The sequence below is a fragment of the Muntiacus reevesi genome, chromosome 17, assembly GCF_963930625.1.
Source record: "Muntiacus reevesi chromosome 17, mMunRee1.1, whole genome shotgun sequence".
Taxonomy (NCBI): Eukaryota; Metazoa; Chordata; class Mammalia; order Artiodactyla; family Cervidae; genus Muntiacus; species Muntiacus reevesi.
The window spans coordinates 45063036-45086878 of record NC_089265.1 but is presented as its reverse complement, the minus strand read 5'-3'; the positions used below and the strand labels follow the sequence as shown (position 1 = coordinate 45086878).

The 23843-nt window shown below is 39.3% G+C and overlaps 2 protein-coding genes across 2 annotated transcripts in view; one reads left to right on the top strand and one right to left on the bottom strand.

The window, feature by feature from the left end:
• C17H9orf85 (chromosome 17 C9orf85 homolog) overlaps positions 1-1761 on the bottom strand; it is a 62016-nt gene extending 60255 nt beyond the window's left edge. The window contains exon 1 of the mRNA XM_065908142.1: positions 1542-1761. Coding sequence (XP_065764214.1) covers positions 1542-1643 — 102 coding nt within the window. The 5' untranslated portion in view covers positions 1644-1761. The remainder of the gene's footprint in view (positions 1-1541) is intronic.
• Positions 1762-2596: 835 nt separating this feature from the next.
• ABHD17B (abhydrolase domain containing 17B, depalmitoylase) overlaps positions 2597-23843 on the top strand; it is a 46022-nt gene continuing 24775 nt past the window's right edge. Inside the window, exon 1 of the mRNA XM_065908055.1 lies at positions 2597-2731. The gene's annotated coding sequence lies outside the window, so the exon portion shown is untranslated. The remainder of the gene's footprint in view (positions 2732-23843) is intronic.

Here is a 23843-nt window from a genome sequence, read left to right as displayed (position 1 = left end):
AAGACCTGGGTTCAATCCCTGGAAGAGGAAGATCCTCTGGAGAAGGTAATGGCAATGCACTGCAGTATTCTTGCCTGGAGAATCCCATGGACTGACAGGCTATAGGCCATGGGGTCGCAGAGTCAGACAGGACTGAGCCACTAACACTTTCACTTATTAAACAAACTGCTTTTTATCACCTGATGAAAAACAACAGAAGTAAACGCTTGTGCAAAAACTTAGAGTAGGAATACAGGACAAGACAGACATCTATTTGGAACAGCACAGCTTTTTACTCTGTTTTACCTATTGATGACAGGCACAAACTTGGTAAAGTGTTTCCAAATGTTGCTCCAGGTTTTCCTTCTGAATTGAAGGAGAGGGCCTCTGGGCAGCCAATTGAAAATAATCGCCCCTACTCTTCACTCAACTGTGCTTCCCTTCATCAGAATTTATAATTATACATCTCTGTGTTTATTGTCCCATGACCCAGAAAACCATAAGTTCCTTGAAGGCAGAGTCAACTCTTTTGAGCACCGTATACATATGTACATAGGTCCTTGTACGTGAAAGATGCTCCTTAAATATCTGTATAGTGAAAACAGAAAGAGGAAAGGAAAAGGAAGTCACTGGGTACCCTAAACAGTCATTTTGCTTTTGTAGCCAATGTTGAGAAATTAATCACCTGTCGAACACTAATTATGATCCAGATTACTCATATACATGATTTACTTTACAATAATACTGGCAAGTTTCTCATTTGTGATCAAAGTAAGACTCAAAGAAACTAAATATTACATAACTTAAGTCACAAATCTAGCAAGTCTGAGCTCCAGTTTATGTTAATATCAGGTTTACCTGATATACTGGAGGCTGCCCCCAAGCTGCTCTCCACTCCTTATAGTTAAGGGAGTAGGGAGAAATACTTAACAGCAAACCAGTAGTTGTATATAACCCAAGATTTCTGACTATCAATTCATTCTGAATTTGCTTCCAGCTTAAAGAAATCTTCTAAAGAAATATAAACAGCAAAACAAGCATTTTTACATTCATCAAATAATTTGATTCTCAAAAACAATCTTACAAATGAGAGAGAAAGTCCCACTATGTTGGTGCGGACACTGAGGCTAAGAGCGCTTAAGAACTTTGACACTCTCCCTACAAACCTATGGGCCTGGGGTTTTCAAAAAGAAATAGTGACTGCATAAACTTAGTGCAACCTTTGAAAAAGACACTCGCGCCATAAACCTCGTTTTCCTACTGCAAATATGTAATCCAGATGGGAACGTTCAACGACGCGATTTTCCCATTGCATTTTAGATTTGATGAGGGTCCCATTCACTCTATACAATTAGTTAAACGTTGACTGCCAAATATAAATATTTACGAGGAGACAACACATGCAGGTCAAAGAAAGGACGTGGGAATATCATTTTAGAAAGGGCCGCAGTGCAGCCAAAACTCTGGGCTGCGTCCACATTTGCCTTTGCCAACTCCTCATCTCCCCTCCACTGAAGCATTCCTCCCTGGAGTCAGATTTAGTGCAACAGGCAGGTTCCTACCTTGGTCTGAACACTCTTATCAAACTTGTCATTTTTGAAGCTAAACGTGTTCTGGTGCCTCTGAGGCCTGGAACGAGTCACGTTCCCTTTCTGTGAGCTCATCGCCGAAACGACAATCGCCTCGCGCTGGGGCAAGGAAGACGCAGGGAAGAGTAAGATGCGAGAAAGTACCCCACGGAGCTCACGCTTCTACCACTGACCCGGAAGGAACTTAACCAGCTTTTCTGTCCCCGCCCCCGGCATATCCACGTGACTCCTCGCGGAGGTCAAAGGACACCCTCAGGCATCTCAGCGCCCGCAAGGCCCTTTTAAAACCGCCCAGTCTCGATCCCTCCCCCTTCTCGCAGCCTCTGTCTCTCAAAGCCGGCGTAAAAATCCCGCTTTCTTCGAAGCGAGAATTCCCCCATTGGTCCAAATGTGGCAGTCCATCAAAGCCGAGGGGCGGGGAGACCTTGCTTCTATTGGCTCTCCTTTTCCGCAATCCCCGCCTCCTGCCGACTCTGCTCAGCCTCTCCCGTGTCCTACTCCTCTGCGCTGCTTGTGATTGGTGGAAGTCGGGCTAAACTAGACTCCGTCCCTCCCCCGGCCCGCTCGCAGGCTGGAGCCGGGGTCAGCTTTGGCACCTTCCTACAGTCAGTGACCAACTCCTAGCTTAGTGAGCTCTCTGCAAACCCCAGGTTTTCCCTTCCAGCCTCCCGCCACGAGATCTAGCCCGGCGGCCATCAGGCTGTAGGGGAGCGAAGAAAAGAGAATTAGAGAAAAGAAAGATCTGGGTGGTGTCTGCAGTGCCAGAAAGGGAGGTGGCGGCGGCTGCGGCAGCTGCGACCACGGCCGCGCGGGACGTGAGGCCCAAGAGCAGCCGACCGCGGCGGCGGAGGCGGCCGCTTCAGCGCCTCGCGCCGGGGCCGTTAGTCAGCAGAACGCGAGCCCGTGTGGAGGAGCAGGGTCCGCGCGAGGCGAGACTCAGGAGCTTAAGCCGGCCCCCTCGGGCGCCGCCGTCCTTCCACGTCCCGGCGCCGGGGGCTGCAGTCCTCGTTCCCGGCTTCTCGGCCGGGCCCGCCCGCAGGCGGGCAGAGTCCGGCAGCGGCAGCAGCAGCAGCGCGGATCGCGCCTCGTAGAGGACAGCGCGGCGGCAGAGGTTCCTCCCGGCCCTTTCAGCCTGACGCGTTGGCTGCGGCCCTCAGGTGCAGGTGCGTGGGGCCGCGGCCGGGAGCGGGGGGGCCGGGCGCTGCGGCCGGGCTGGAGGAGGGGGCGCTGGGCCGGGAGCCGCAGCGCGGGAGGGACGAGCTGGGGGAGGGGAACGGGAGGCGTCTTTGTTGTTGGCGACCGGGATTCCTCTAGGCGCTGGGAAAGGCAGAGAAGCCACTCCCGGTCGGGTCTGGGGTTTTGAGAAGATTGTCTGTTGGTTCAGTGAAGGGGAGAGGTAGAAGTAGAAGTCTTTGCGGTCGATGAGGCTGCGGGAGTCGGAGGGCGGGAGAGGGACGGACAGATGGACTGGGGAAGGTTTTGGGTCCTCCTTTTAGAGAAGTCTCATTTCATCTCTTTGCTCTTCTCTCTGTGGACGGAAAGATGGGGTCAGGTTCACATTCCCACCCTCGCTCATTGTGAGATTCGCGGCGCCTGAAAACTGTCTCCTGAATGTCCTCGAATGTGCCAGCCTTGATTTTTAGATCGAATCTGCCCGGTCCTTGGTGATTTGTGTGTTCTGATCCGGCCGTTCTAGGGTCTTTTTCTCTCGATGATCGAGCTTCACTCGAACTCTAGGACAGGCTCACCAGGAATTGTTTTTGAATTGAAAAATTAGTGTTTTGTTGGAATTTTTTTGAACCCTGAAACGAAAAGTTCTGTCAAGTTAGGTTGTACTGTTGTGAAGAGATGTTTTAAAGAAGAGAGTTTAACCCTTGCTTTTTTTTTTTTTTTTAAATAAATGTTCAGAGCTTTGATCCATGGTGATTTCTGCCAGTGCCAGGACACAACTTTCTAAAACAACACGTTGATTTATCAAAGTCGGTGTGAAGTGTATTTGTTAAGCAAAAGAGTGAGTAACGGAATGCAGGGAGGGTGACCTTTAATTTTTTGCTCTTAGCTTATGAAAAGGTATTCATGTTTAAAACTTTTTTTCTAATATACAGTTCTTGATCCGCAAGATAATTCATTGATTTTTTTTTTAAGGCTCCAATAAATAAAAAGAATTTTGGAGTTCTTGTGTCAGCGTTTAAAACTACCTAATGAATCTGAGTAAAAAGTCAGGTATATGTTGTAATAGCATTTGTCTGTTTACATTAACAAGAAGACATAATAAAATGAGCTTTTTTTGGTAAAGAAAAAAGCTTTTTTTGTCTCATATACTTATAGCATAAACTCATTTGGATGATTTATCTAACATCTAATCATAGCCAATATTTTGGTAATTATCATAATTGCCAGCGTTCTAATTGGGTACCCAGCTCTTTGCTTGTTGGAAGTAGGGGTAGAGGCTAACTTAAAGAAGAGCAGTGGAGATAGCTATGCTTCAACTTAAAAAAGAAATAAGGTCTCTGTTGGGCAATAATTACTATATTACTTGAGATCCAGCAGGAAATAAATAGCACCCTCACCCATATTTTGACCTCTCTTTTCTCCTACTCTAGTATTAATAAGGTTAATTGGCAAGGATAGGATTAGATTTTTAGCAGGCTAGGCAGTTTTAATTTTGTCTCTTGCTTTGCAGTACTGTAGGTGATCAGTGGCTTGCTCCTTGAGTATCTTTGCCTGTTTTGAAATGTGTATGCCCTCTGACAAAGAATTTTCTATTTCCTGTGACAAGCAGAATTACCATAAAGCATCATGGCAATGTAATGTTTGGGGCCATTTAATGAACCCAGAAGAAGTAGGCAATTAGTGTCTGTTCCGAGTTTTGTCACTGAATTGGTCTACAACTCCAGGCATGCTATCTCACATCTGAGTCAGTTTCTCCATCTGTGATATAGGGTAATGAAATGTGCCACCTGCTCACTGTGTAGAAAGGGCCGTGAGAACAGCAGTTCTTCTGGTTATGTGACATTGGTTGGTTTAGTGAGTGACAGTACTTTTTTTTTTTTTTTTTTTGACAGTACTTTTTAATGCAGTTCTTTTGAGTTTGTTTTCATATTATGAATTTCAGTTCCTTGGTGAAGAATTAGGATAAACATAGCTATAATAGGGAGACTCTATCCATATGCTATCACTTAGGAATGATAAACTCTAATTTTCTCCAGTGTTAAGAATATATAATTTGGTGTCGAATCTTTAGAATCAGTGATGACAAGAAAGAGAGTGATAGATTGAGTTGGTGGGTTTATTTACTGATAGATTTTATTTCTACTATATCAAAGGTTTTGCTCTTAATTCTCAAAAATTACTCATACTCTTCCTATGCTGTTAAAGATTTCTCACATACCAGTATGCCTCTCAAACCCAGCCTTCTGAGTTGGAGAGGAAAAAGGATGCTTTATGACTTTATTACAAATGAAGTGAAGCCTAGAGAAGTTTAATTATTTGAATTGTCTAAAGCTACACAATTTGTAAGAACCAGAACTGAGACTTGAATCTGGGTCTTCTGACTTCTCATTCTGAATCCTTTCCTTTGGAGCAGTGTTTTCCAAACTTCTGTCTAGGAAGTTTTTGCCAATTCAGGTGAAATGAGAAATAAGATAGTAATATAAGTTTGTTAACTTACAACATAATGAATATTCATGCACTCATTACCCAGTTGGAAAGTTATAACTACAAAACATAGCTTCCTCTATACTTGGTACCCCTCTTAAATCCTATTTCCACACTCCCAACCACAAAGCCCAACTTGACATACATCCTTCCTATACATGTGTTTACTACATTCCTTTATATCCATGAACATTATATGGTTTTTTTTTTTAATTGATTTAAGACTGCTTAGGTATGGTTTTTATATCTGTAGCTTGCTTTCTTCACTGAACATGCCAAGATTTATCTATGCTGATTCAGGTAGCTCTAGTTTATTATTACTGTCATTTGGTTATGTGATATATCAAGTTACTGTTAGTGATTTTAGTGGTTTCCAATTGTTTTCTTATTAAACATGATGTAGGGAATATTCTTATGTATGTTTATTTAGGTAAAATGGAAGACTTCCTCCAGAGTAGTGGCTCTTGAACCTATATCTCATTTCTATAGAAATATTTTACAACCTCCCCAGTACTGTCCTAAATGAAATTCATAATAATAAACTTCAATTGGTATTTTAAATAATGTAATATGCTTACTAAAATAAAGAAATAATATATAACAAAGTAATGTATTGCACTGTGAAATGCTCAGCCTCAGCCACATTGTAATCTTGCTACCAAGTGTGATAATAGACCAAAAACATCAGAATTCTAGGGGTTGGTTAGAAATCAGAACCTCAGGTCCTACCCTAATGACTAAGGTGCTGAATATTAATTAGCAGGATTCCCAGGTGAACTGAGTGTACCTGGAAGTCTAAGAAGCACTGCTAGAAGAAAGAGTAGTAATCAGATACTTTGAACAGATGGGATCACCTTGACTAGGACAGGCGCTAAAGCAGATTAAACTAATGTGTTGAGTTGGCCACTGGAATACCAATAGAGGGATTTGAATTGATAAGTTTCTGAAATAACTGTAATTTCAGTAAAGTTTGAACAAAATAAAAATGCAGGCTTCTCTCTTTACACAGGGGTTGCACTCTTTTAAATCTTAATCTTTGTTAAAAACAATGCAACTATACTTTGTGTTGAGTCCTATTTATCAATATCTGACCTTATTTTTTCCTTCCAGTCCCTTAAATGACTGTCCAGCAGAATGTTCAGAAGTCATGGGACATGGGGCAGCATTATCTTTATATACCACGAATGCGTCATGTCCCTGGAATCTATTCAGTAGTGCCCCCCCCCCATTTGTTACAACTAAAAAGCCATTATTGAGAAAAATTGCCCTGGGATATAAAAATATCAATAGTATTAGACTGCGGGAACATAGGATAGGAGTTGCATCTTCAACTTCATAGGATACAATCAGTTTTCTCTCCAGAGTGTATCAGTAATGAATGAATGAAGTGAATGTTTTTCCACCTTCCAAATCAGTTCAATCACTCAGTCATGTCCGACTCTTTGCGACCTCATGAACCGCAGCACGCCAGGCCTCCCTGTCCATCACCAACTCCCGGAGTTTACCCAAACTCATGTCCATTGAGTCAGTGATGCCATCTAACCATTTCATCTTCTGTCGTCCCCTTCTCCTCCTGCCTTCAATCTTTCCCAGCATCAGGGTCTTTTCAAATGAGTAGGCTCTTTGCATCAGGTGGCCAAAGTATTGGAGTTTCAGCTTCAACATCAGTCCTTCCAGTGAAAACCCAGGACTGATTTCCTTTAGGTTGGACTTGTTGGATCTCCTTGCAGTCCAAGAGACTCCCAAGAATCTTCTCCAATACCACAGTTCAAAAGCATCAATTATTTGGCACTCAGCTTTCTTTACAGTCCAACTTTCACATCCATACATGACCACTGGAAAAACCATAGCCTTGACTAAACGGACCTTTGCTGGCAAAATAATGTCTCTGCTTTTTAATATGCTCTCTAGGTTGATCATGACTTTCCTCCCAAGGAGTAAAGGTCTTTTAATTTCATGCCTGCAATCTCCATCTGTGGTGATTTTGAGCCCCAAAAAATAAAGTCAGCCACTGTTCCCCATCTGTTTGCCATGAAGTTATGGGACCGGATGCCATAATCTTAGTTTTCTGAATGTTGAGTTCTAAGCCAACTTTTTCGCTCTCCTCTTTCACTTTCATCAAGAGGCTCTTTAGTTCTTCTTCCCTCTCTGCCATAAGGGTGGCGTCACCTGCATGTCTGAGGTTACTGATGTTTCTCCTGGCAATCCTGATTCCAGCTTGTGCTTCCTCCAGCCCAGTATTTCTCAGGATGTGCTCTGCATGTAGTTTAAACAAGCAGGGTGACAATATACAGCCTTGACGCACTCCTTTTCCTATTTGGAACCCGTCTCTTGTACCATATCCAGTTCTAACTGTTGCTTCCTGACCTGCATACAGGTTTCTCAAGAGACAGGTCAGGTGGTCTGGTATTCCCATCTCTTGAAGTTTGTTGTGATCCACAGAGTCAAAGGCTTTGGTATAGTCAATAAAGCAGAAGTAGATCTCTTTTTCTGGAACTCTCTTGCTTTTTTGATAATGCAGCAAATGTTGGCAATTTGATCTCTGGTTCCTCTGTCTTTTCTAAATCCAGCTTGAACATATGGAAGTTCAAGGTTCACGTATTGCTGAGGCCTGTCTTGGAGAATTTACTAGCATGTGAAACGAGTGCAATTGTGTGGTAGTTTGAGCATTCTTTGGCATTGCCTTTCTTTGGGATTGGAATGAAAACTGACCTTTTCCAGTCCTGTGGCCACTGCTGAGTTTTCCAAATTCACTGGCATATTGAGTGCAGCACTTTCTCAGCATCGTCTTTTAGGATTTGAAGTAGCTCAACTGGAATTCCATCACCTCCACCAGCTTTGTTTGTAGTAATACATCCCACTACAAGTGATAAGACCCACTTGACTTCACATTCCAGGATGTCTGGCTCTAGGTGATTAATCACATCATCATGATTATCTGGGTCGTGAAGATCTTTTTTGTATAGTTTTTCTGTGTATTCTTGCCACCTCTTCTTAATATCTTCTGCTTCTGTTAGGTCCAGACCATTTGTGTCCTTTATTGAGCCCATCTTCGCATGAAATGTTCCCTTGGTATCTCTAATTTTCTTGAAAAGATCTCTAGTCTTTCCTAATCTGTCGTTTTCCTCTATTTTTTTGCATTGATCACTGAGGAAGGCTTTCTTATCTTTCCTTGCTATTCTTTGGAACTCTGCATTCAAATGGGTATATCTTTCCTTTTCACTTCTCTTCTTTTCGCAGCTATTTGTAAGACCTCCTCAGACAACCATTTTGCCTTTTTGCATTTCTTTTCCATGGGAATGGTCTTGATCCTGTCTCCTGTACAGTGTCACAAACCTTCGTCCATAGTTCATCAGGCACTCTATCAGATCTAGTCCTTTAAATCTATTTCTCACTTTTACTGTATAATCATAAGGGATTTGATTTAGGTCATACCTGAATGGTCTAGTGGTTTTTCCCACTTTTTTCAATTTAAGTCTGAATTTGGCAATAAGAAGTTCATGATCTGAGCCACAGTCAGCTCCTGGTCTTGTTTTTGCTGACTAGAGCTTCTCTATCTTTGGCTGCAAAGAATATAATCAATCTGATTTTGGTGTTGACTATCTGGTGATGACCATGTGTAGTCTTCTCTTGTGTTGTTGGAAGAGGTTGTTTGCTATGACCGGTGAATTCTCTTGGCAATTCTCTGTTAGCCTTTGCCCTGCTTCATTCTGTACTCTAAAGCCAAATTTGCCAGGTGTTTCTTGACTTCTTACTTTTGCATTCCAGTCCCCTGTAATGAAAAGGACATCTTTTGGAGGTGTTAGTTCTAGAAGGTCTTGTAGGTCTTCATAGAACCGTTCAGCTTCAGCTTCTTCAGTGTTACTCGTTGGGGCATAGACTTGGATTACCGTGATATTGAATGGTTTGCTTTGGAAACAAACAGAGATCATTCTGTCGTTTTTGAGATTGTATCCAAGTACTGCATTTTGGACTCTTTTGTTGACTATGATGGCTATTCCATTTCTTCTAAGGGATTCCTGCCCATGGTAATAGATATAATGGTCATCTGAGTTAAATTCACCATTCCAAATACTTAAGACTTCTTAAATTTTGACATTCTAAAGAATGTGAAATGTTACCTCCTTGTAATTTTCATTTATATCTTCCCCAGTTAGTTGTGTAGTTAAGAACACTTTAACTTGGTTTTCAGCTGTTCATATTCCTTTTCTACAAATTGCCTATTCTGTTTTTCTTTGAGATTATTTTATTGATTTGTAAGTACTTTCATGTATTTAGGATAATAGTACTTAGTAGGCTTTAGAAATATTTTCTAGTGTTTATGGTGCCTTTTTATTTTAAATATGGTATCTTTTGATGACTAGACATTCTTAATTTTAATGGCAAATTTATTCTCTTATTATGGTGCTTTTTCTCTGTAAAGGAAGCTTCTTGAGATTGTAAAGATTGTTATAGTTTGTAAAAGTTTTACTTTCTCACATTTAGATGTTAAATACACATGGATCTGTGTTTATATAATGAGATATTTGTGAATCTAAATTTACTTAATAAAAATGACTACCCTTTATACTGAAATTGTTATTTTTATGTTAATGTGCTCTTATGAAATTATAGTGATAATAGATTATATTTAGTTTGTAACATCCCTTTGTGGCAAAATTAAAATTTGATAACTTGTCATTCCAACTTTTTTAAAAATTTGACTGGATTTTAATAAAAGGTTTGGGAGCTGCTTTTAGAGTACTCTGATTCCTTTCGATTCATGTTTGCCTCACATTCATCATCTAAAACATCACAGAAAATGATCAGGTACTCTTAGGTACTAATCTTTCATCATCTGCATCTCTACATTTTATAGTTTAACGTGTCTTGCCATCCCTTTTTATTCTGACTAGAATATTTTAAATAATACTTATGATCCTAATTTTTAACATAATTTCAGACAAAATTCAAATATTATTTTAATGTTAATTTAGCTCTGATGTAGGTCCTAAGTATTTTGTTTTCCCAGGAATTAAAGGTGAAAATGGTTAAACGTGCCCTCATACAGTTAAAGATGAAAAAAGGGAAAGGAAGAATGGGCCAGTGTCTACTGAGTATCAGTCACTATTCTGGGTTTGAGGGAGTGCATCTGTAAACAAAACAAGCAAACAAAGATCCCTAACTTCCTAGAGCTTACCACCTAGCAGAGGATTATATACAATATGCATAATAAATTACTAATATGTTAGAAAGTGATAAATACTTTGAAGAAAAGGTAGAGAGTGGTAGGAGGGAGTCAAATGAGGCAGTTTTGACCTTTGATATGGGGAGAATAAGTGGAAATGTGAGGTATGCAGTGAGGGCCTTGACCATGCACATAATCTTGGAAGAGTGGACAGAATACAGTGTTAAGTTAAAACTGTGTTCCTGGCTCTCCCATTTAATAAGAGGATGAACTTGGACAAGTTGATAGATGTAACAACCTGAAGCCCTGATTTCTTCATATACAGAAAGATGATAATCTGAGAAAAGTATTATTAAGATTAAGGGAAGGACTTCCCTGGTGGTCCAGTGACTGAGCCTCCCCACTCCCAATGCAGGGGGACTGGGTTTGATCCCTGGTCAGAGAACTAGATCCACATGCCTCAGCTAAGACCCAATGCAGACAAATAAATAAATAAGAATAAAATTTAAAACAGCATGTTAAAAAGCAGAGACATTACTTTGCCAACAAAGGTCCATCTAGTCAAGGCTATGGTTTTTCCAGTAGTCATGTATGGATGTGCAACTATAAGGAAAGCTGAGCACCAAAGAATTGATGCTTTTGAACTGTGGTATTGGAGAAGACTCTTTTTGAGAGTCCCTTGGACTGCAAGGAGATCCAACCAGTCCATCCTAAAGGAAATCAGTCCTGAATGTTCATTGGAAGGACTGATGTTGAAGCTGAAACTCCAATACTTTGGCCATCTCATGCGAAGAGCAGACTCATTTGAAAAGACCCTGATGCTGGGAAAGATTGAAGGCAGAAGGAGAAGGGGATGACAGAGGATGAAATGGTTGGATGGCATCACCAACTCAATGCACATGAGTTTGAGTAAATTCTGGGAGTTGGTGATGGGCAGGGAGGCCTGGTGTGCTACAGTCCATGGGGTCGCAAAGAGTTGGACATGACTGAGCGACTGAACTTAACTGAAAATTTTTTTAAAAGATAAAAGTAGATAACAAGTGAAAACACCTACCTCCTTCCCTCATCTCTCGCCGTGTAGATTTCATGTACCACTCAGTACTTTATTTTATAGCATTTGGCACAGTGTATATAATAACCTGTGTCAGTTGATAAATTTTATCTCACCTCTTGTGAAATAATGAGAAGAGCCAGTCAGTGTAGTATTTGGTTGGCCAAAACGTTCATTCAAGTTTTCCGTACTGTCTTATGGAAAAACCCAAACAACCTTTTTGGCCAACCCAATAATATGTATCATTAACATATAGTCATTTGTAACCTTCCTTTAAACTTTGTTTTTAAATTTGAAAATTATTTCATGCAGATTTGTTGGAAAGTCTTATTATTTATAGTGTCTTTATGCTAGAGCTTCAAATTGTATTATAGGCATTAGCTCATTAAATCACTACACATCATTTTTGTGATGGAGGTGATAGAAATGTATCATCTTGCACTTGAAGAAATTGAAGCTGCTAAATGGCATAAAGTTACACAAAAAGTCAAGGAGAATCTGGGCCAAATCTGATTATGGTTATATTTTCTCTATGCTCTTTTTTCTTTCTGCAGTATTGCTAAGTCCACTCTCTTTAAAGCATAAAAGCAAATATGTGTAGTTTGTTATATTGTTAAATTAGTGCCCTTTAGAAAATCATTAGATGCAAATGCTATTTTAGTTATGACTTTATTTTCAGTTTTCCCTGTAAAGCTTCTTACAGTGTATAAGGAGGTGGTGCTAGAACTGGCAATAGAGTTAGGGGGTTTTACCCTTAAAATACATATTGCAAAGAAATTCTTTTCATTATGTCTGTCTTGGCATAACTAAGATTTATTTTTAGAAGGTAGCCACAGTAAAAGAGTAGGATTAAGAGCATAAGTACATGCTTGACGTAGGTCAGGATGAAGAAGAATGAGGGGTTGGAAAAAAACCTCATTAACTTGGTATAGGCAGGTCTCCATTCCAATCCCAACAAATCTGAAATAAAAGCAAATGCCTCCAGGAACAAAAATAGAAAACATTATCAGTTTACCCATTGTAACAAATTTGTTTGACTTCCAGTTTTAGATTATTCTTAAATAAGCTTTGAAAATTAAAATCAATTGAAATAATTCCTGTAATAAAATTTCCCCAAAATGGCATTAGCAGATTGACCTAGATTTTTTGTTTCTGATTAGTATCCTGCTTGGTGTCCTGATAATTTTTCACTCTTTAGCTTTGCCATCTTCACTTCTAAAAGTAAAAAATTAATTTCCACACATCAGCTATCAACAAGAAAATAATGCTTGGTTTGGCAAGCTTATATCTGAAACACTACAAGTTACATTTCATTCACAGCTTTTTAGCAGACCTCAATGTCACTTTTATTAATGAAAATTTGGGGCAGTGAAGTCAATGTGAGTGAGGAGGACCTTTAAATATACATTGAGGACATTCTGATAGAATTCGCTAGGGTAATGGCTTTCAATTTTTTATTTGTTAAAATCCATGAGAAGTTTTGCTTTATGACCTAATACATGCGTGTGCACTCACACAAAAGTTGCCCCGAAGAGATTATCTAAATGTTTAGTAGAATGAATGGAAAGGAAATTGCTCAGAAATAAGGATAGATACCAGGAAGGGAAATATCAGTTCAGTCACTCAGTCATGTCCAACTCTTTGCAACCCAGTGGACTGCAGCACAGCTTTCCACTCCATCACCAACTCCCGGAGTTTGTTCAAACTCATGTCCATCGAGTTGGTGGTGCCATCCAACCTTCACATCAGGTGGCCAAAGTATTAGAGCTTCAGCATCAGTCTTCCCAATGAATATTCAGGACTGATTTCTTTAAGGATGGATTGGTTGGATCTTCTTACAGTCCAAGGGACTCTCAAGAGTCTTCTCCATCACCGCAGTTCAAAAGTATCAATTCTTTGGTGCTCAGCTTTCTTTATGGTGCAACTCTCACATCCATACATGACTACTGGAAAAACCATAGCTTTGACTAGATGGACCCTTGTTGGCAAAGTAATGTCTCTGCTTTTTAATAAGCTATCTAGGTTGGTCATAGTTTCTCTTCCAAGGAGCAAATGTCTTAATTTCATGGCTGTAGTCACCATTTGCAGTTATTTTGAAGCCCAAGAAAATAAAGTCTATCACACTTCCCATTGTTTCCCCATCTGTTTGCCAGGAAGTGATGGGATCGGATGCCATGATCTTCATTTTTTGAATGTTGAGTTTAAAGTCAGCTTTTTCACTGTCCTCTTGCACTTTCATCAAGAGGCTCTTCATTTCCTCTTTGCTTTCTGCCATAAGGGTGGTATCATCTGCATATCTGAGGTTATCGATATTTCCCCTGACAATCTTGATTCCAGCTTGTGCTTCATCCAGCCCTGCATTTCGCATGATGTACTCTGCATATAAATTAAATAAGCAGGGTGACAATATACAGCCTTGACATACTCCTTTCCCTATTTGGAACCAGTCTGTTGTTCCATGTCCAGTTCTAACTGTTGCTTCTTGACCTGCACACAGATTTCTCAGGAGGCAGGTCAGGTGATCTGGTATTCCCATCTCTTTCAGAATTTTCCAGTTTTGTTGTGATCCACACAGTCAAAGGCTTTGGCGTGGTCAATAAAGCAGATGTTTTTCTGGACCTCTCTTGCGTCTTGTATGATCCAGCAGATGTTGGCAATTTGATCTCTGGTTCCTCTGCCTTTTCTAAATCCAGCTTGAACATCTGGAAGTTCCCAGTGCAGTACTGTTGAAACCTTGCTTGGGGAATTTCAAGCATTACTTTGCTAGCGTGTGAGATGAGTTCAGTTATACGAGAGTTTGAACATTCTTTGGCAATTGCCTTTCTTTGGGATTTGAATAAACAGTGACCTTTTCCAATCCTGTGGCCACTGCTAAGTTAAAAAAAAGGAAGGGAAGAGGGTGGGACAATCATGTATGACATGCTAAAGAATTTAGAGTTATCCAAGAGGAATATAAGACCCACTGAAGAATTTTAAATAAAAATGTGAAATTGCTTGACAACAGTGTAGCATGTGCATTAGAGGAGTGTGAGATAAGATATTTCTGAGTGACTTTATGACATTAAGTTGAAAAGTAGTTGAGCTAAGATGTGGCTTAGGTGATGGAGAGATACGTAGGAGTTCAGCCTTGATTGAATGAGAGGAGTGAAAGGGAGAGGGAGGAAGAGCAAGGGAGTATGGATTTAGAGATTCAGGGTCTGTAGCTTAAGAGAGAGTTCTGTGCTGAAGATTTAGGTTAGACATCATTGGTGTATAAGTGATAGTTGAAGCCAGGGATATGGCTGAGAACAAGAGATAGGAAGACAAAAGAAGACCGAAGTGTTAGATAAAGCCTGGATTTGGGTGAGTTAAACAAAAGATAAGAGGAAGATGAAAGAAGCCGATCTGTAAATAATAGTAATAATAATAATAGTGTGTGCTCAGTAGTGTCCTACTCTTTGTGACCCCATGGACTAGAATCTGCCAGGCTCTTCTGTCCATGGAATTTTCCAGGCAAGAATACTGGAGTAGGTTGCCATTCCGTACTCCAGGGGATTGAACCTTCATCTCTTATGTCTCCTGCATTGACAGGCAGATTCTTTACCGCTGCACTACCTAGAAGGCCTAATAATAATAATAGTACAGCCTCTGAAAGATCACCAGTAAAACCTAATTTCAAGGCGAGGAGAGCACAGTGATGTTTAATTCCACAAGTGATTGTGTAAATGGAAGACTAAGAAATACCCAATGCGCTTGAACTTATGAGGTTACCAGTAATCCCGAACAATCAACAACTTCATGATAGATGTTGGGTCACAATTCATTTTGGGCCTCATGGGAAATAGTGGAAAATGAGTAGAGAAGTTTGATTCTGAAAGATAGTCAGAGAAGTAATAGAATCTAGATACAGATACATGCCTTTTTTTTTTTTTTTAAAGAGGAGACTCATATGTTTATAAATAGTAGAAAAGAAAAGAAGAGCAGGAGAAGCTGAAGAGAAAGGAAACATCAGCAAGGATAAGGCAGGGTCTCTGAACAGATACATTGAACCTTCCAGGATATGTGTGGAGAAGTTGGTCATGAGGAAGGAACACTTAGCAGTGAGAAGGAAGTCAGGATTGATTGGTTTCTAGGGTCCAGAAAGAGATCAGATACATGCCTGCATTCTCCAAGTAGTGAAGAGCATCTGTTTCTGCATCTAGCATAGCAGGAATTTAGATGTCTCATTTATTGTTCCTAACAACTCTGCACAGTTTATAAATATTAATAAAGATTGAGGCACAGAGAAGTACTGTAATTTATCTAAAGCTGCACAACTTAGAAGGTAACTGAGCTGGAATTTGATTGCATTTATATCTAGTTTTCAAGCTCAGTAGTTCTAAAATTTTTTATTTTTGAGGGGACAAGCCAAATTTCCAAAAAGAGGGCCGAGGCTTCCAATGTAAGTTTCCCCCAGTACAATCACTTCAAAAATGAAAACTTAGTACCTATTACAATTTTTTGGTTTCTTACAAGAGTTTGATTTTTCAGAAAAAAGATATTTGTTGTTAGAAAACTGTCAAAAGGATTTAATCTCCAAATAGATGGCAGCCCTTTTAATTTATGAACTCACTACTTTTGTCCTTAACTTTCTCATTTTGCTGAAGAGTGGTGAAAGCTTCGGTAGGCCGGTGCATGCGTGCTCAGTCACTTCAGTCCTGTCCAGCTCTGCAGCCCCATGGACTGTGAGCCTGCCGGGGATCCTACAGGCAGGATACTCGAATGAGCTGCCATGCCCTCCTTCAGGGGATCTTCCTGACCAGGGATCAAGCCCCTGCATTGCAGGCGGCTTCTTTACTGCTTAGCCACCTGGGAAGCCCATCATAGGGTAGTACCAGTCCTCACAGTACCCATGCCAACAGAGATTCATGAAATGAAACTTTATATACAAAAGTCAAGTACAGTGTTATCATTTTATAACAAGCTTCAGTTGTTATAGCTGAATGTTTTGTGTTCAGAAGAACTAAATATTATATTTCCTCCATATTAGAAGCTTCATATTTTGGTTTGCTGCAAGTTGATCTCTATGGATTCTCACTTCTAAACTTTTAAGAAGTTAATAAAATGACCGATAAACAAAAGCAACTCCAAGAAATTCAAAGCATTAATTCACAAACTGTTTTGTAAATTTGTTAGATATTTCTAGGTTTTGTTTATAAGGTTATTTTTTGAAGTGCTAAAAGCCACTGTAAATCTAAATACTTTAAGAAATAGAAAATCAAATTGCTCTAACAGATCTTGTACCATTGCTTACCTACCTTGTCCTACTTTGGGAATATTATCCTATGTGCATAAACTCATTTGCTTATAGAAGGGAGAATATTGCCTAACTTATAATGGTACATCTTTAATTAACACGTGTAACTTAATGTTAGTCTTACAGAGTTCCTACCAAAGTGAACTGAGCTAAGTTCCATGTTCTTCTCTTTAAGTTTGAAGTTCTGCCGCCTTGATTGCACTGGAAAGCAGTAAGAGTATGTAATACAGGGGGAAAATTAGCGTCCAGGGGCTTACAGTGGGCCACTAACTGATACCTTATCACTTAGGGAGAGTATGTTCTACCTGGGGGCTGCAAGAGCAAGTCACTCCTGTAAGTACCCAGATCATTTAAAAGTGAGTGCTTTAGGAGTGCTTTAATCTTTCCTAGTAGCACACATTTCATTTTAAAAGAAACTCTCAGTCAATAGAAGAGAATGTTCAGTTTTTGCCAAAACAAAATTTAAATTAACTCTTTAGAGTAATTCATGAGTACTAGGCTCTCTAACGTGGTTCCCAAATTAATCAACTGGGAAGCATTTCAGCTTTCTTTTTTTTTTTTTTTTGCCACCGTTCAAATAACTCTTTTGAAAAAGGATTTTCTAGCCTTGTCCAAGGACACTGGTGATAACAGCTTGCTTAATATGTAAAAATACAGTGTTGCAGCTTTATAATCAGGAAATGGATTTTCTATTGCAGATAATGATTATTAGCCAGATAGACCGTTAACACATTAGTACATTGTACATGTAGTAATTATCCTTAACTTACTGATCTGTTTATTTAACTGCCTTTCAGAGCGATTTTAAATACATCAGAAGGTGTTTTTTTAATGCATAGAGTACAGTGTAAATAGAAACATAATTTGTCAGTTATTATGGTTTCCAGAAAGATTCAAGCCATAAATTACATACACTGGTGTTGTAAATCCTGGTTCAAAATAACAAAACATGTTTTAATTATATTTAGTATTACCTCAGTTTATATTCTGTCAGGTCTTTAGATATAGCTGCAGGTTCTTATTTTAATTTTTATATCTTTTTCATTGCATTTGTATATTGCTATTGATCAGGTACTGCCTGTGAAGAAAATACATGGTCACTGACCTCATAGTAAAGATAGTAGGCATTAATCAATTAAACACAGTATTCACGTGTAAAGGAAAAGAACCACATGCTAAGAAAAAGAATGACATGATTAAGATTTGAGGTGTACAAGATCTTTGGAAAAAGTGGCATTTGAGACCAGAATGCTAGAGGTCAGAGGAAGCAAACGATGCATGCGTACAAGTACAGTTGGACACAGCTTTCAGGAAATTGAAAGGGTGAGGAAGACTGCAGTCATAGAGGTGAAGGTATCAAGATAAGTTTGGACAAGTAGGGACAGGCCTTATCACACGAGGCCTTTAAGGACCTATGGAGAAATCAGATTTTATTACAAGTGCAGAGTGAAGCTATCAAGGAGTTCTTGACCAAGGTAATCTGGTCATGTAGGCTATGTAGAAAAGAAATTGTAGGTTAGGAGAATATATGAATGAAATTCACATTTACTCTCAAACATTTTCTATTTGTTTGTTTACACACACATTCTGAGTTATTCCTTCTGTTGTCTTATTCTTGGTAACTCTGGTCAGTCCTTTCATTTGTAAAATCTGGAAACTACTACAAAAAAGTGGAAAAGGTAACCTCAGCAAATCAAAAGAATTGCATGTGTTCTGCAATTAACGATGACAAAAAATGATTGTTTTTCCCAATTGAACTCTCTATTTAGTATAAAGATTTTACGATAATTGAGGTCAAGTTCATTGAAAACTAACTGCTGTTTGATACTGTTTTAATTTCAGTAATGTTCCCGCAGGTTTCACATTTTGTGTTCTCTTTAGAAGTATTATATTTTAAAGGCTATCTTTACATTTTTGGTATTTTTTAGTGGAATATACAATCAGATTTTTCCTTCTAAATGGTCAAGGAGAGGAAAGGAATCATATCCAGTTGCATAAAGAGCAACAATGTGAACATGGGATATGATGCCCCCAAAGTCCAGGCAGGTTACAGAGGAGAAGGAGGATTTAGCATAATAAAATATTCTCGCTGGAAAAGCTCTAGATCTTTTAGTTTAATCTTCTCACATTAAAACTGAGATAGTTGGGAGCATAAGAGCTCACTTGAGTTATAACTGGAACCTGAGTTTCCTAATTTCCAGAGTTGGTGTTGTTTCTACCATTCGTTTAGTTTGTAAAAATGAGGTACCTATAATGTGAAACAATACTTCTTCAAAAGGTAAACATTGTATGAAATGCCAAAAATTATTAGATGAGTTTAATATTTCATGCCTAAGGTGATATTTAATACCCAATTGATGACATTTGAAACGGTGAATGGATTACCGATCCTTAATGCTTGCTTGCTTCTCCTCCCAAAAAAGTATTTACACCGGAGGTACACTAGACTTGTATCTGAAACTGGCTATCAGATTCTTCTCAAATCAGATGTCAAGGATTTGCTTCAACTGGTTTTTGCAAGCTTCAGTTCTTCCCTCCGTCCTACTTTTCTCCAGCTGCATTACTTGGCATACAATATCAGAAACATGGTTGTTCTCTATCAGTTTTGACTAAAATACTTTTCAGACCTTTTCTAGAAATTAATCTCTAAAAGAAAGCGCAACAACAACAAAAAGGCCTGCAATATTTATTTGCTGCTTGCCTCATTAGAAGGAGAATTAAAGACAAACTATTCAAAATACTTACTCAGTGTCTGGTCGCTGTGGGTCTTCGTTGCTGCCCTCGGGCTTTCTCGCTCTTGTGGCGAGCAGGGCTACTCTTGGATGCCCCGTGAGCCTCTGGAGCACGGGCTCAGTGGTTGCGGCGCGCAGGCTTGGTTGCTCTGTGGGGTGTGCGATCTTGCTGGACCAGAGATGGAACCCATGTCCCCTGCGCTGGCAGATGGATTCTTGACCACTGGACCACCAGGGAAGTCCAAGACAAAATTGATATTAACTAAAATATCCAGTAAATCAAGATTGGTTTTAGTTTATATTGTGTCATAGAAAGTTATAAAGTTACTTTTAAATGTAGTCACATATTGGTATTTAATTAATGATGTGTGGTTTATACTTTTTGCATTATATACACATTTGTTTATTAATTTTCTCCTTTCTAAATAGTGTATTTGACATACCTCCATGTAGCAGTTTGAAGGGTATACCTGTTTGATGTTTGTTTTTGAAAGCTTAAGATATAGGACACAAATAAGTGCTCCAAAGTCATCAGTACTGTCAGATTCTAATGTAAATCCAAGTCAGTATCGCTCTATATGCAGTTGCCTAAATGACTGCATCACTCTATTCTGTGTGTGAGGAACTACAACGGTTTTCTACACATTGTTAAACAGATTTATTTTTTAAATTTCTCATTTGTCTAATCCTCCCCTTTCCCTGATTTTTTTTCTTCCTTTCCACCATAGACCCTTTGCCTTAGTTGTTTCTCAACTGTCATACTTTTATGTGTAGTACTCTCCTAGCCTGGAGGGTTTTCCCTCTGCTTTTGGAAATCATATCTACTGGCTATCAAGTTATAACTTCTTCATAAAGTCTTTCCTAAGTATTATCTACTTTTGTTTGATTCCTGAAGTTTAAAGTCTACCCCATATTACATAGCACTTACTTTTTTATAAGATGAAAAGACCCTGTAGAACATTTTGTTGTTCAGTTAATAAGTCCTATCCAACTCTGGGACCCCATGGATTGCAGCATACCATGCTTCCCTGTCCTTCATTATCTCCCAGAGTTTTCTCAAATTCATATCCATTGATTCAGTGATGGTATCTAACCATCATATCCTCTGCCACCCCCTTCTTTTGCCTTCCATCTTTCAGCATCAGAATCTTTTTCAATGATGTAGAACATCAGTTTATTAATAATGAATATATATATCATTCATTATAATACAATTAAAATTCTGATGACCAATTTACAAAAGAGAACATGAGTTTAAGAATTAACAGACTTGAATGAACATTAGGCCTATTACCATGTATTTCTCAAATGAAGAAACAAAGCAGTTAAGTGATTTGCCCACGGTTTTAAAGAATTAAAACTGGCTCTTATCCTATTGAATGTGTTGTTCTTATTTTCCTTAATTAGACATACAAACATTTCTTCTTTGAAATAGTTAGTCCAGTTGCACAAAATTTCCATGTTTGAAGAAAGAGTGGCAAAATGTTGATTTGTTCAGGCCAGAAAGATATTAAGCACAAATTCTTTTTTGACTTTGACAAATTATAGTGACTGAGTGTTTAGTACACATTTTCTAGGAGTGGTAGTATTTCTTCAAACCTTTACTTTTAGATGAACATAGCTAAAGAAAAGCAGCTGGCAACCGTGAAAAAAGGAAGTGGTGAAAGTGACAGTTTATATTGATAGACAAATTGAAGGCCATAAGAGTAAGGATTGAGTGGCTTGTTACCCAATCTGTGTAAAAAGAGGTACTGATATTTGTTAAGAAATATTGTACTTGCACTGAGGCTGCATAAATGCCAGAATTCCCCACATCAGTTCAGTTCAGTCACTCAGTCGTGTCCAACTCTTTGTGACCCCATGGATCGCAGCACACCAGGCCTCCCTGTCCATCACCGCCTCCTGGAGTTTACCCAAACTCATGTCCATCGAGTCAGTGATGCCATCCAACCATATCATCCTCTTTCATCTCCTTGTCCTCCCGCCTTCAATCTTTCCCAGCATCAAGGTCTTTTCAAATGAGTCTCTTCTTCACATCAGGTGGCCAAAGTTTTGGAGCTTCAGTATCAGTCCTTTTAATGAACATTCAGGACTAATTTCCTCTAGGATGGACTGGTTGGATCTTCTTGTAGTCCAAGGGACTCTCAAGTGTCTTCTCCAACACCACAGATCAAAATCATCAATCCTTTGGCGCTCAGCTTTCTTTATAGTCCAACTCTCACATCCATACATGACTGGAAAAACCATAGCTTTGACTAGACAGACTTTTATTGGCAAAGTAATGTCTCTGCTTTTTAATATGCTGTCTAGGTTGTTCATAACTTTTCTTCCAAGGAGCAACTGTCTTTTAATTTCATGGCTGCAGTCACCATCTGCAGTAATTTTGGAGCCCAGAAAAATAAAGTCTATCACGGTTTCCACTGTTTCCCATCTGTTTGCCATGAAGTGATGGGACTGGATGCCATGATCTTAGTTTTCTGAATGTTGAGTTTTAAGCCAACTTTTTCACTCTCCTGTTTCACTTTCATCAAGAGACTCTTTTAGTTCTTCGCTTTCTGCCATAAGGGTGGTGTTATTTGTACATCTGATGTTATTGATATTTCTCCCAGCCATCAGGGATTGATATAAGGAATAAACTTGTATGTATAAACTGTGGTTCTGTTGTCCCAATGCTGTTGTTTAGTCCCTAAGTCATGTCTGACTCTTCTGTGACCCCATAGACTGTAGCCCCCAGACTCTTCTGTCCATGGGATTCTCCACGTAAGAATACTGGAGTCGGTTGCCATTTTCTTCTCCAGCAGATCTTCTTGACCCAGGAATTGAGCCCACATCTCCTGCATTGCAGATGGATTCTTTACCACTGAGCCACCAGGGAAACCCAGAGGTTATCCCAGTGCTTGACAAAAACACCTCTTTCAAAACAGTGTCTGTACAAAGTACAAAAGTGAAGTCGCTCAGTCGTGTCCGACTCTCTGCGACCCCATGGACGGTAGTCTACCAGGCTCCGAGTCCATGGGATTTTTTCCAGGCAAGAATACTGGAGTGGGCTGCCATTTCCTTCTCCAGGGGATCTTCCCAACCCAGGGATCGAACCCAGGTCTCCTGTATTGCAGATAGATGCTTTACCGCCACCTAAAATTGTACTTGGATCCACCCTGAAATCTTGTAGTTTTCTGCTTTTTCCTTGCATGCTTAAACAGATTTATATCTGTTTTAGTTCTCTGTACTGCTTTATTAAATAAGTAGGATAAAACCAACTTAATTTAAACAACCTAAATTTCACTCCTTCACCAAATTAACATTTTTAGGACACTAAATCTAGAACGGATGTGGTGGAATAGCCTGTTATTTTGGGAATTGATATTTAATACATATATGTAAGTTTGGACTGCTTCCATTTTCAGTTTGAAGAATGGGTCAAGCTCTCAGTGTCTGTCATACTGCCTTTCAGTGATCTAAGGTAGAATTGTTTCTTATTAACATCTTCTACCCCCAAATGGCAGTGTACCTGGATCACGTAATAATGTATTTCTCTTAAGAATTGACATGGGACAGGGACCTCTCTGGGGGCGCAGTGGTTAAGACTCCGAGCTTCCATGGCAGAGGGTGCAGGGTTGATGCGTGGTGAGGGAATTTCCGTTAGCATGCCTCACGGTGCAGCCACACACTCAAAAAGTTAAGAATTGATATAGGACAAACCCTTATCAGGATGGTTCTGAGCTAGGTACTGTTTAATCAGTCTCATGCAAAAGCAGTTAATGTGCTATCAACTTGGGATCAAACCTGAAAATTACCTTGGATACTAACAGCACTGTTAAGACTATGTGTGGTTCTATAAACCCTGAATCTGTATGTTTTAGAAAAGGGGATCCAAAACATTTAATTACACAATGACCTGAAATCTCTCTTCTCAAAAATCTGGTGCTACTTGAGTTAGAATTTCTATTACATAGTCATTTTATGCTTTTTAAGTCTTATAACCTACCTATACCCCTTGGTTCTATAAATGATCATTCTATCCCAAATTTCCTTCTATAAAATTAATATTCTCAGCTCTAGATGGGAGTTTCTACTTTGTACTACTGACTTTAATTTCTTTTTTCCATTTTAGCAGTGCACACAATCCAGATTATAATTCTGGTAGCGATTTATTCCTCACCTGGGCATATGCATTCAACCTGAGCATGAAGGACTATTGCTAGCTTGTTGTTCACACTAAGTCAGTACAGAAAAATATTTTGCATTTCTATACATGAACAAAGAATTAGAACATGGTATTTTTTAAAAAGATTAAATAAGTATAGAATACAGGAATGCAAACATTCAGATTTCAGTTCTTCCCAAATTGATATCTAGATTCGCTGCCACTCGTCAACATCTCAAGAGAATATTA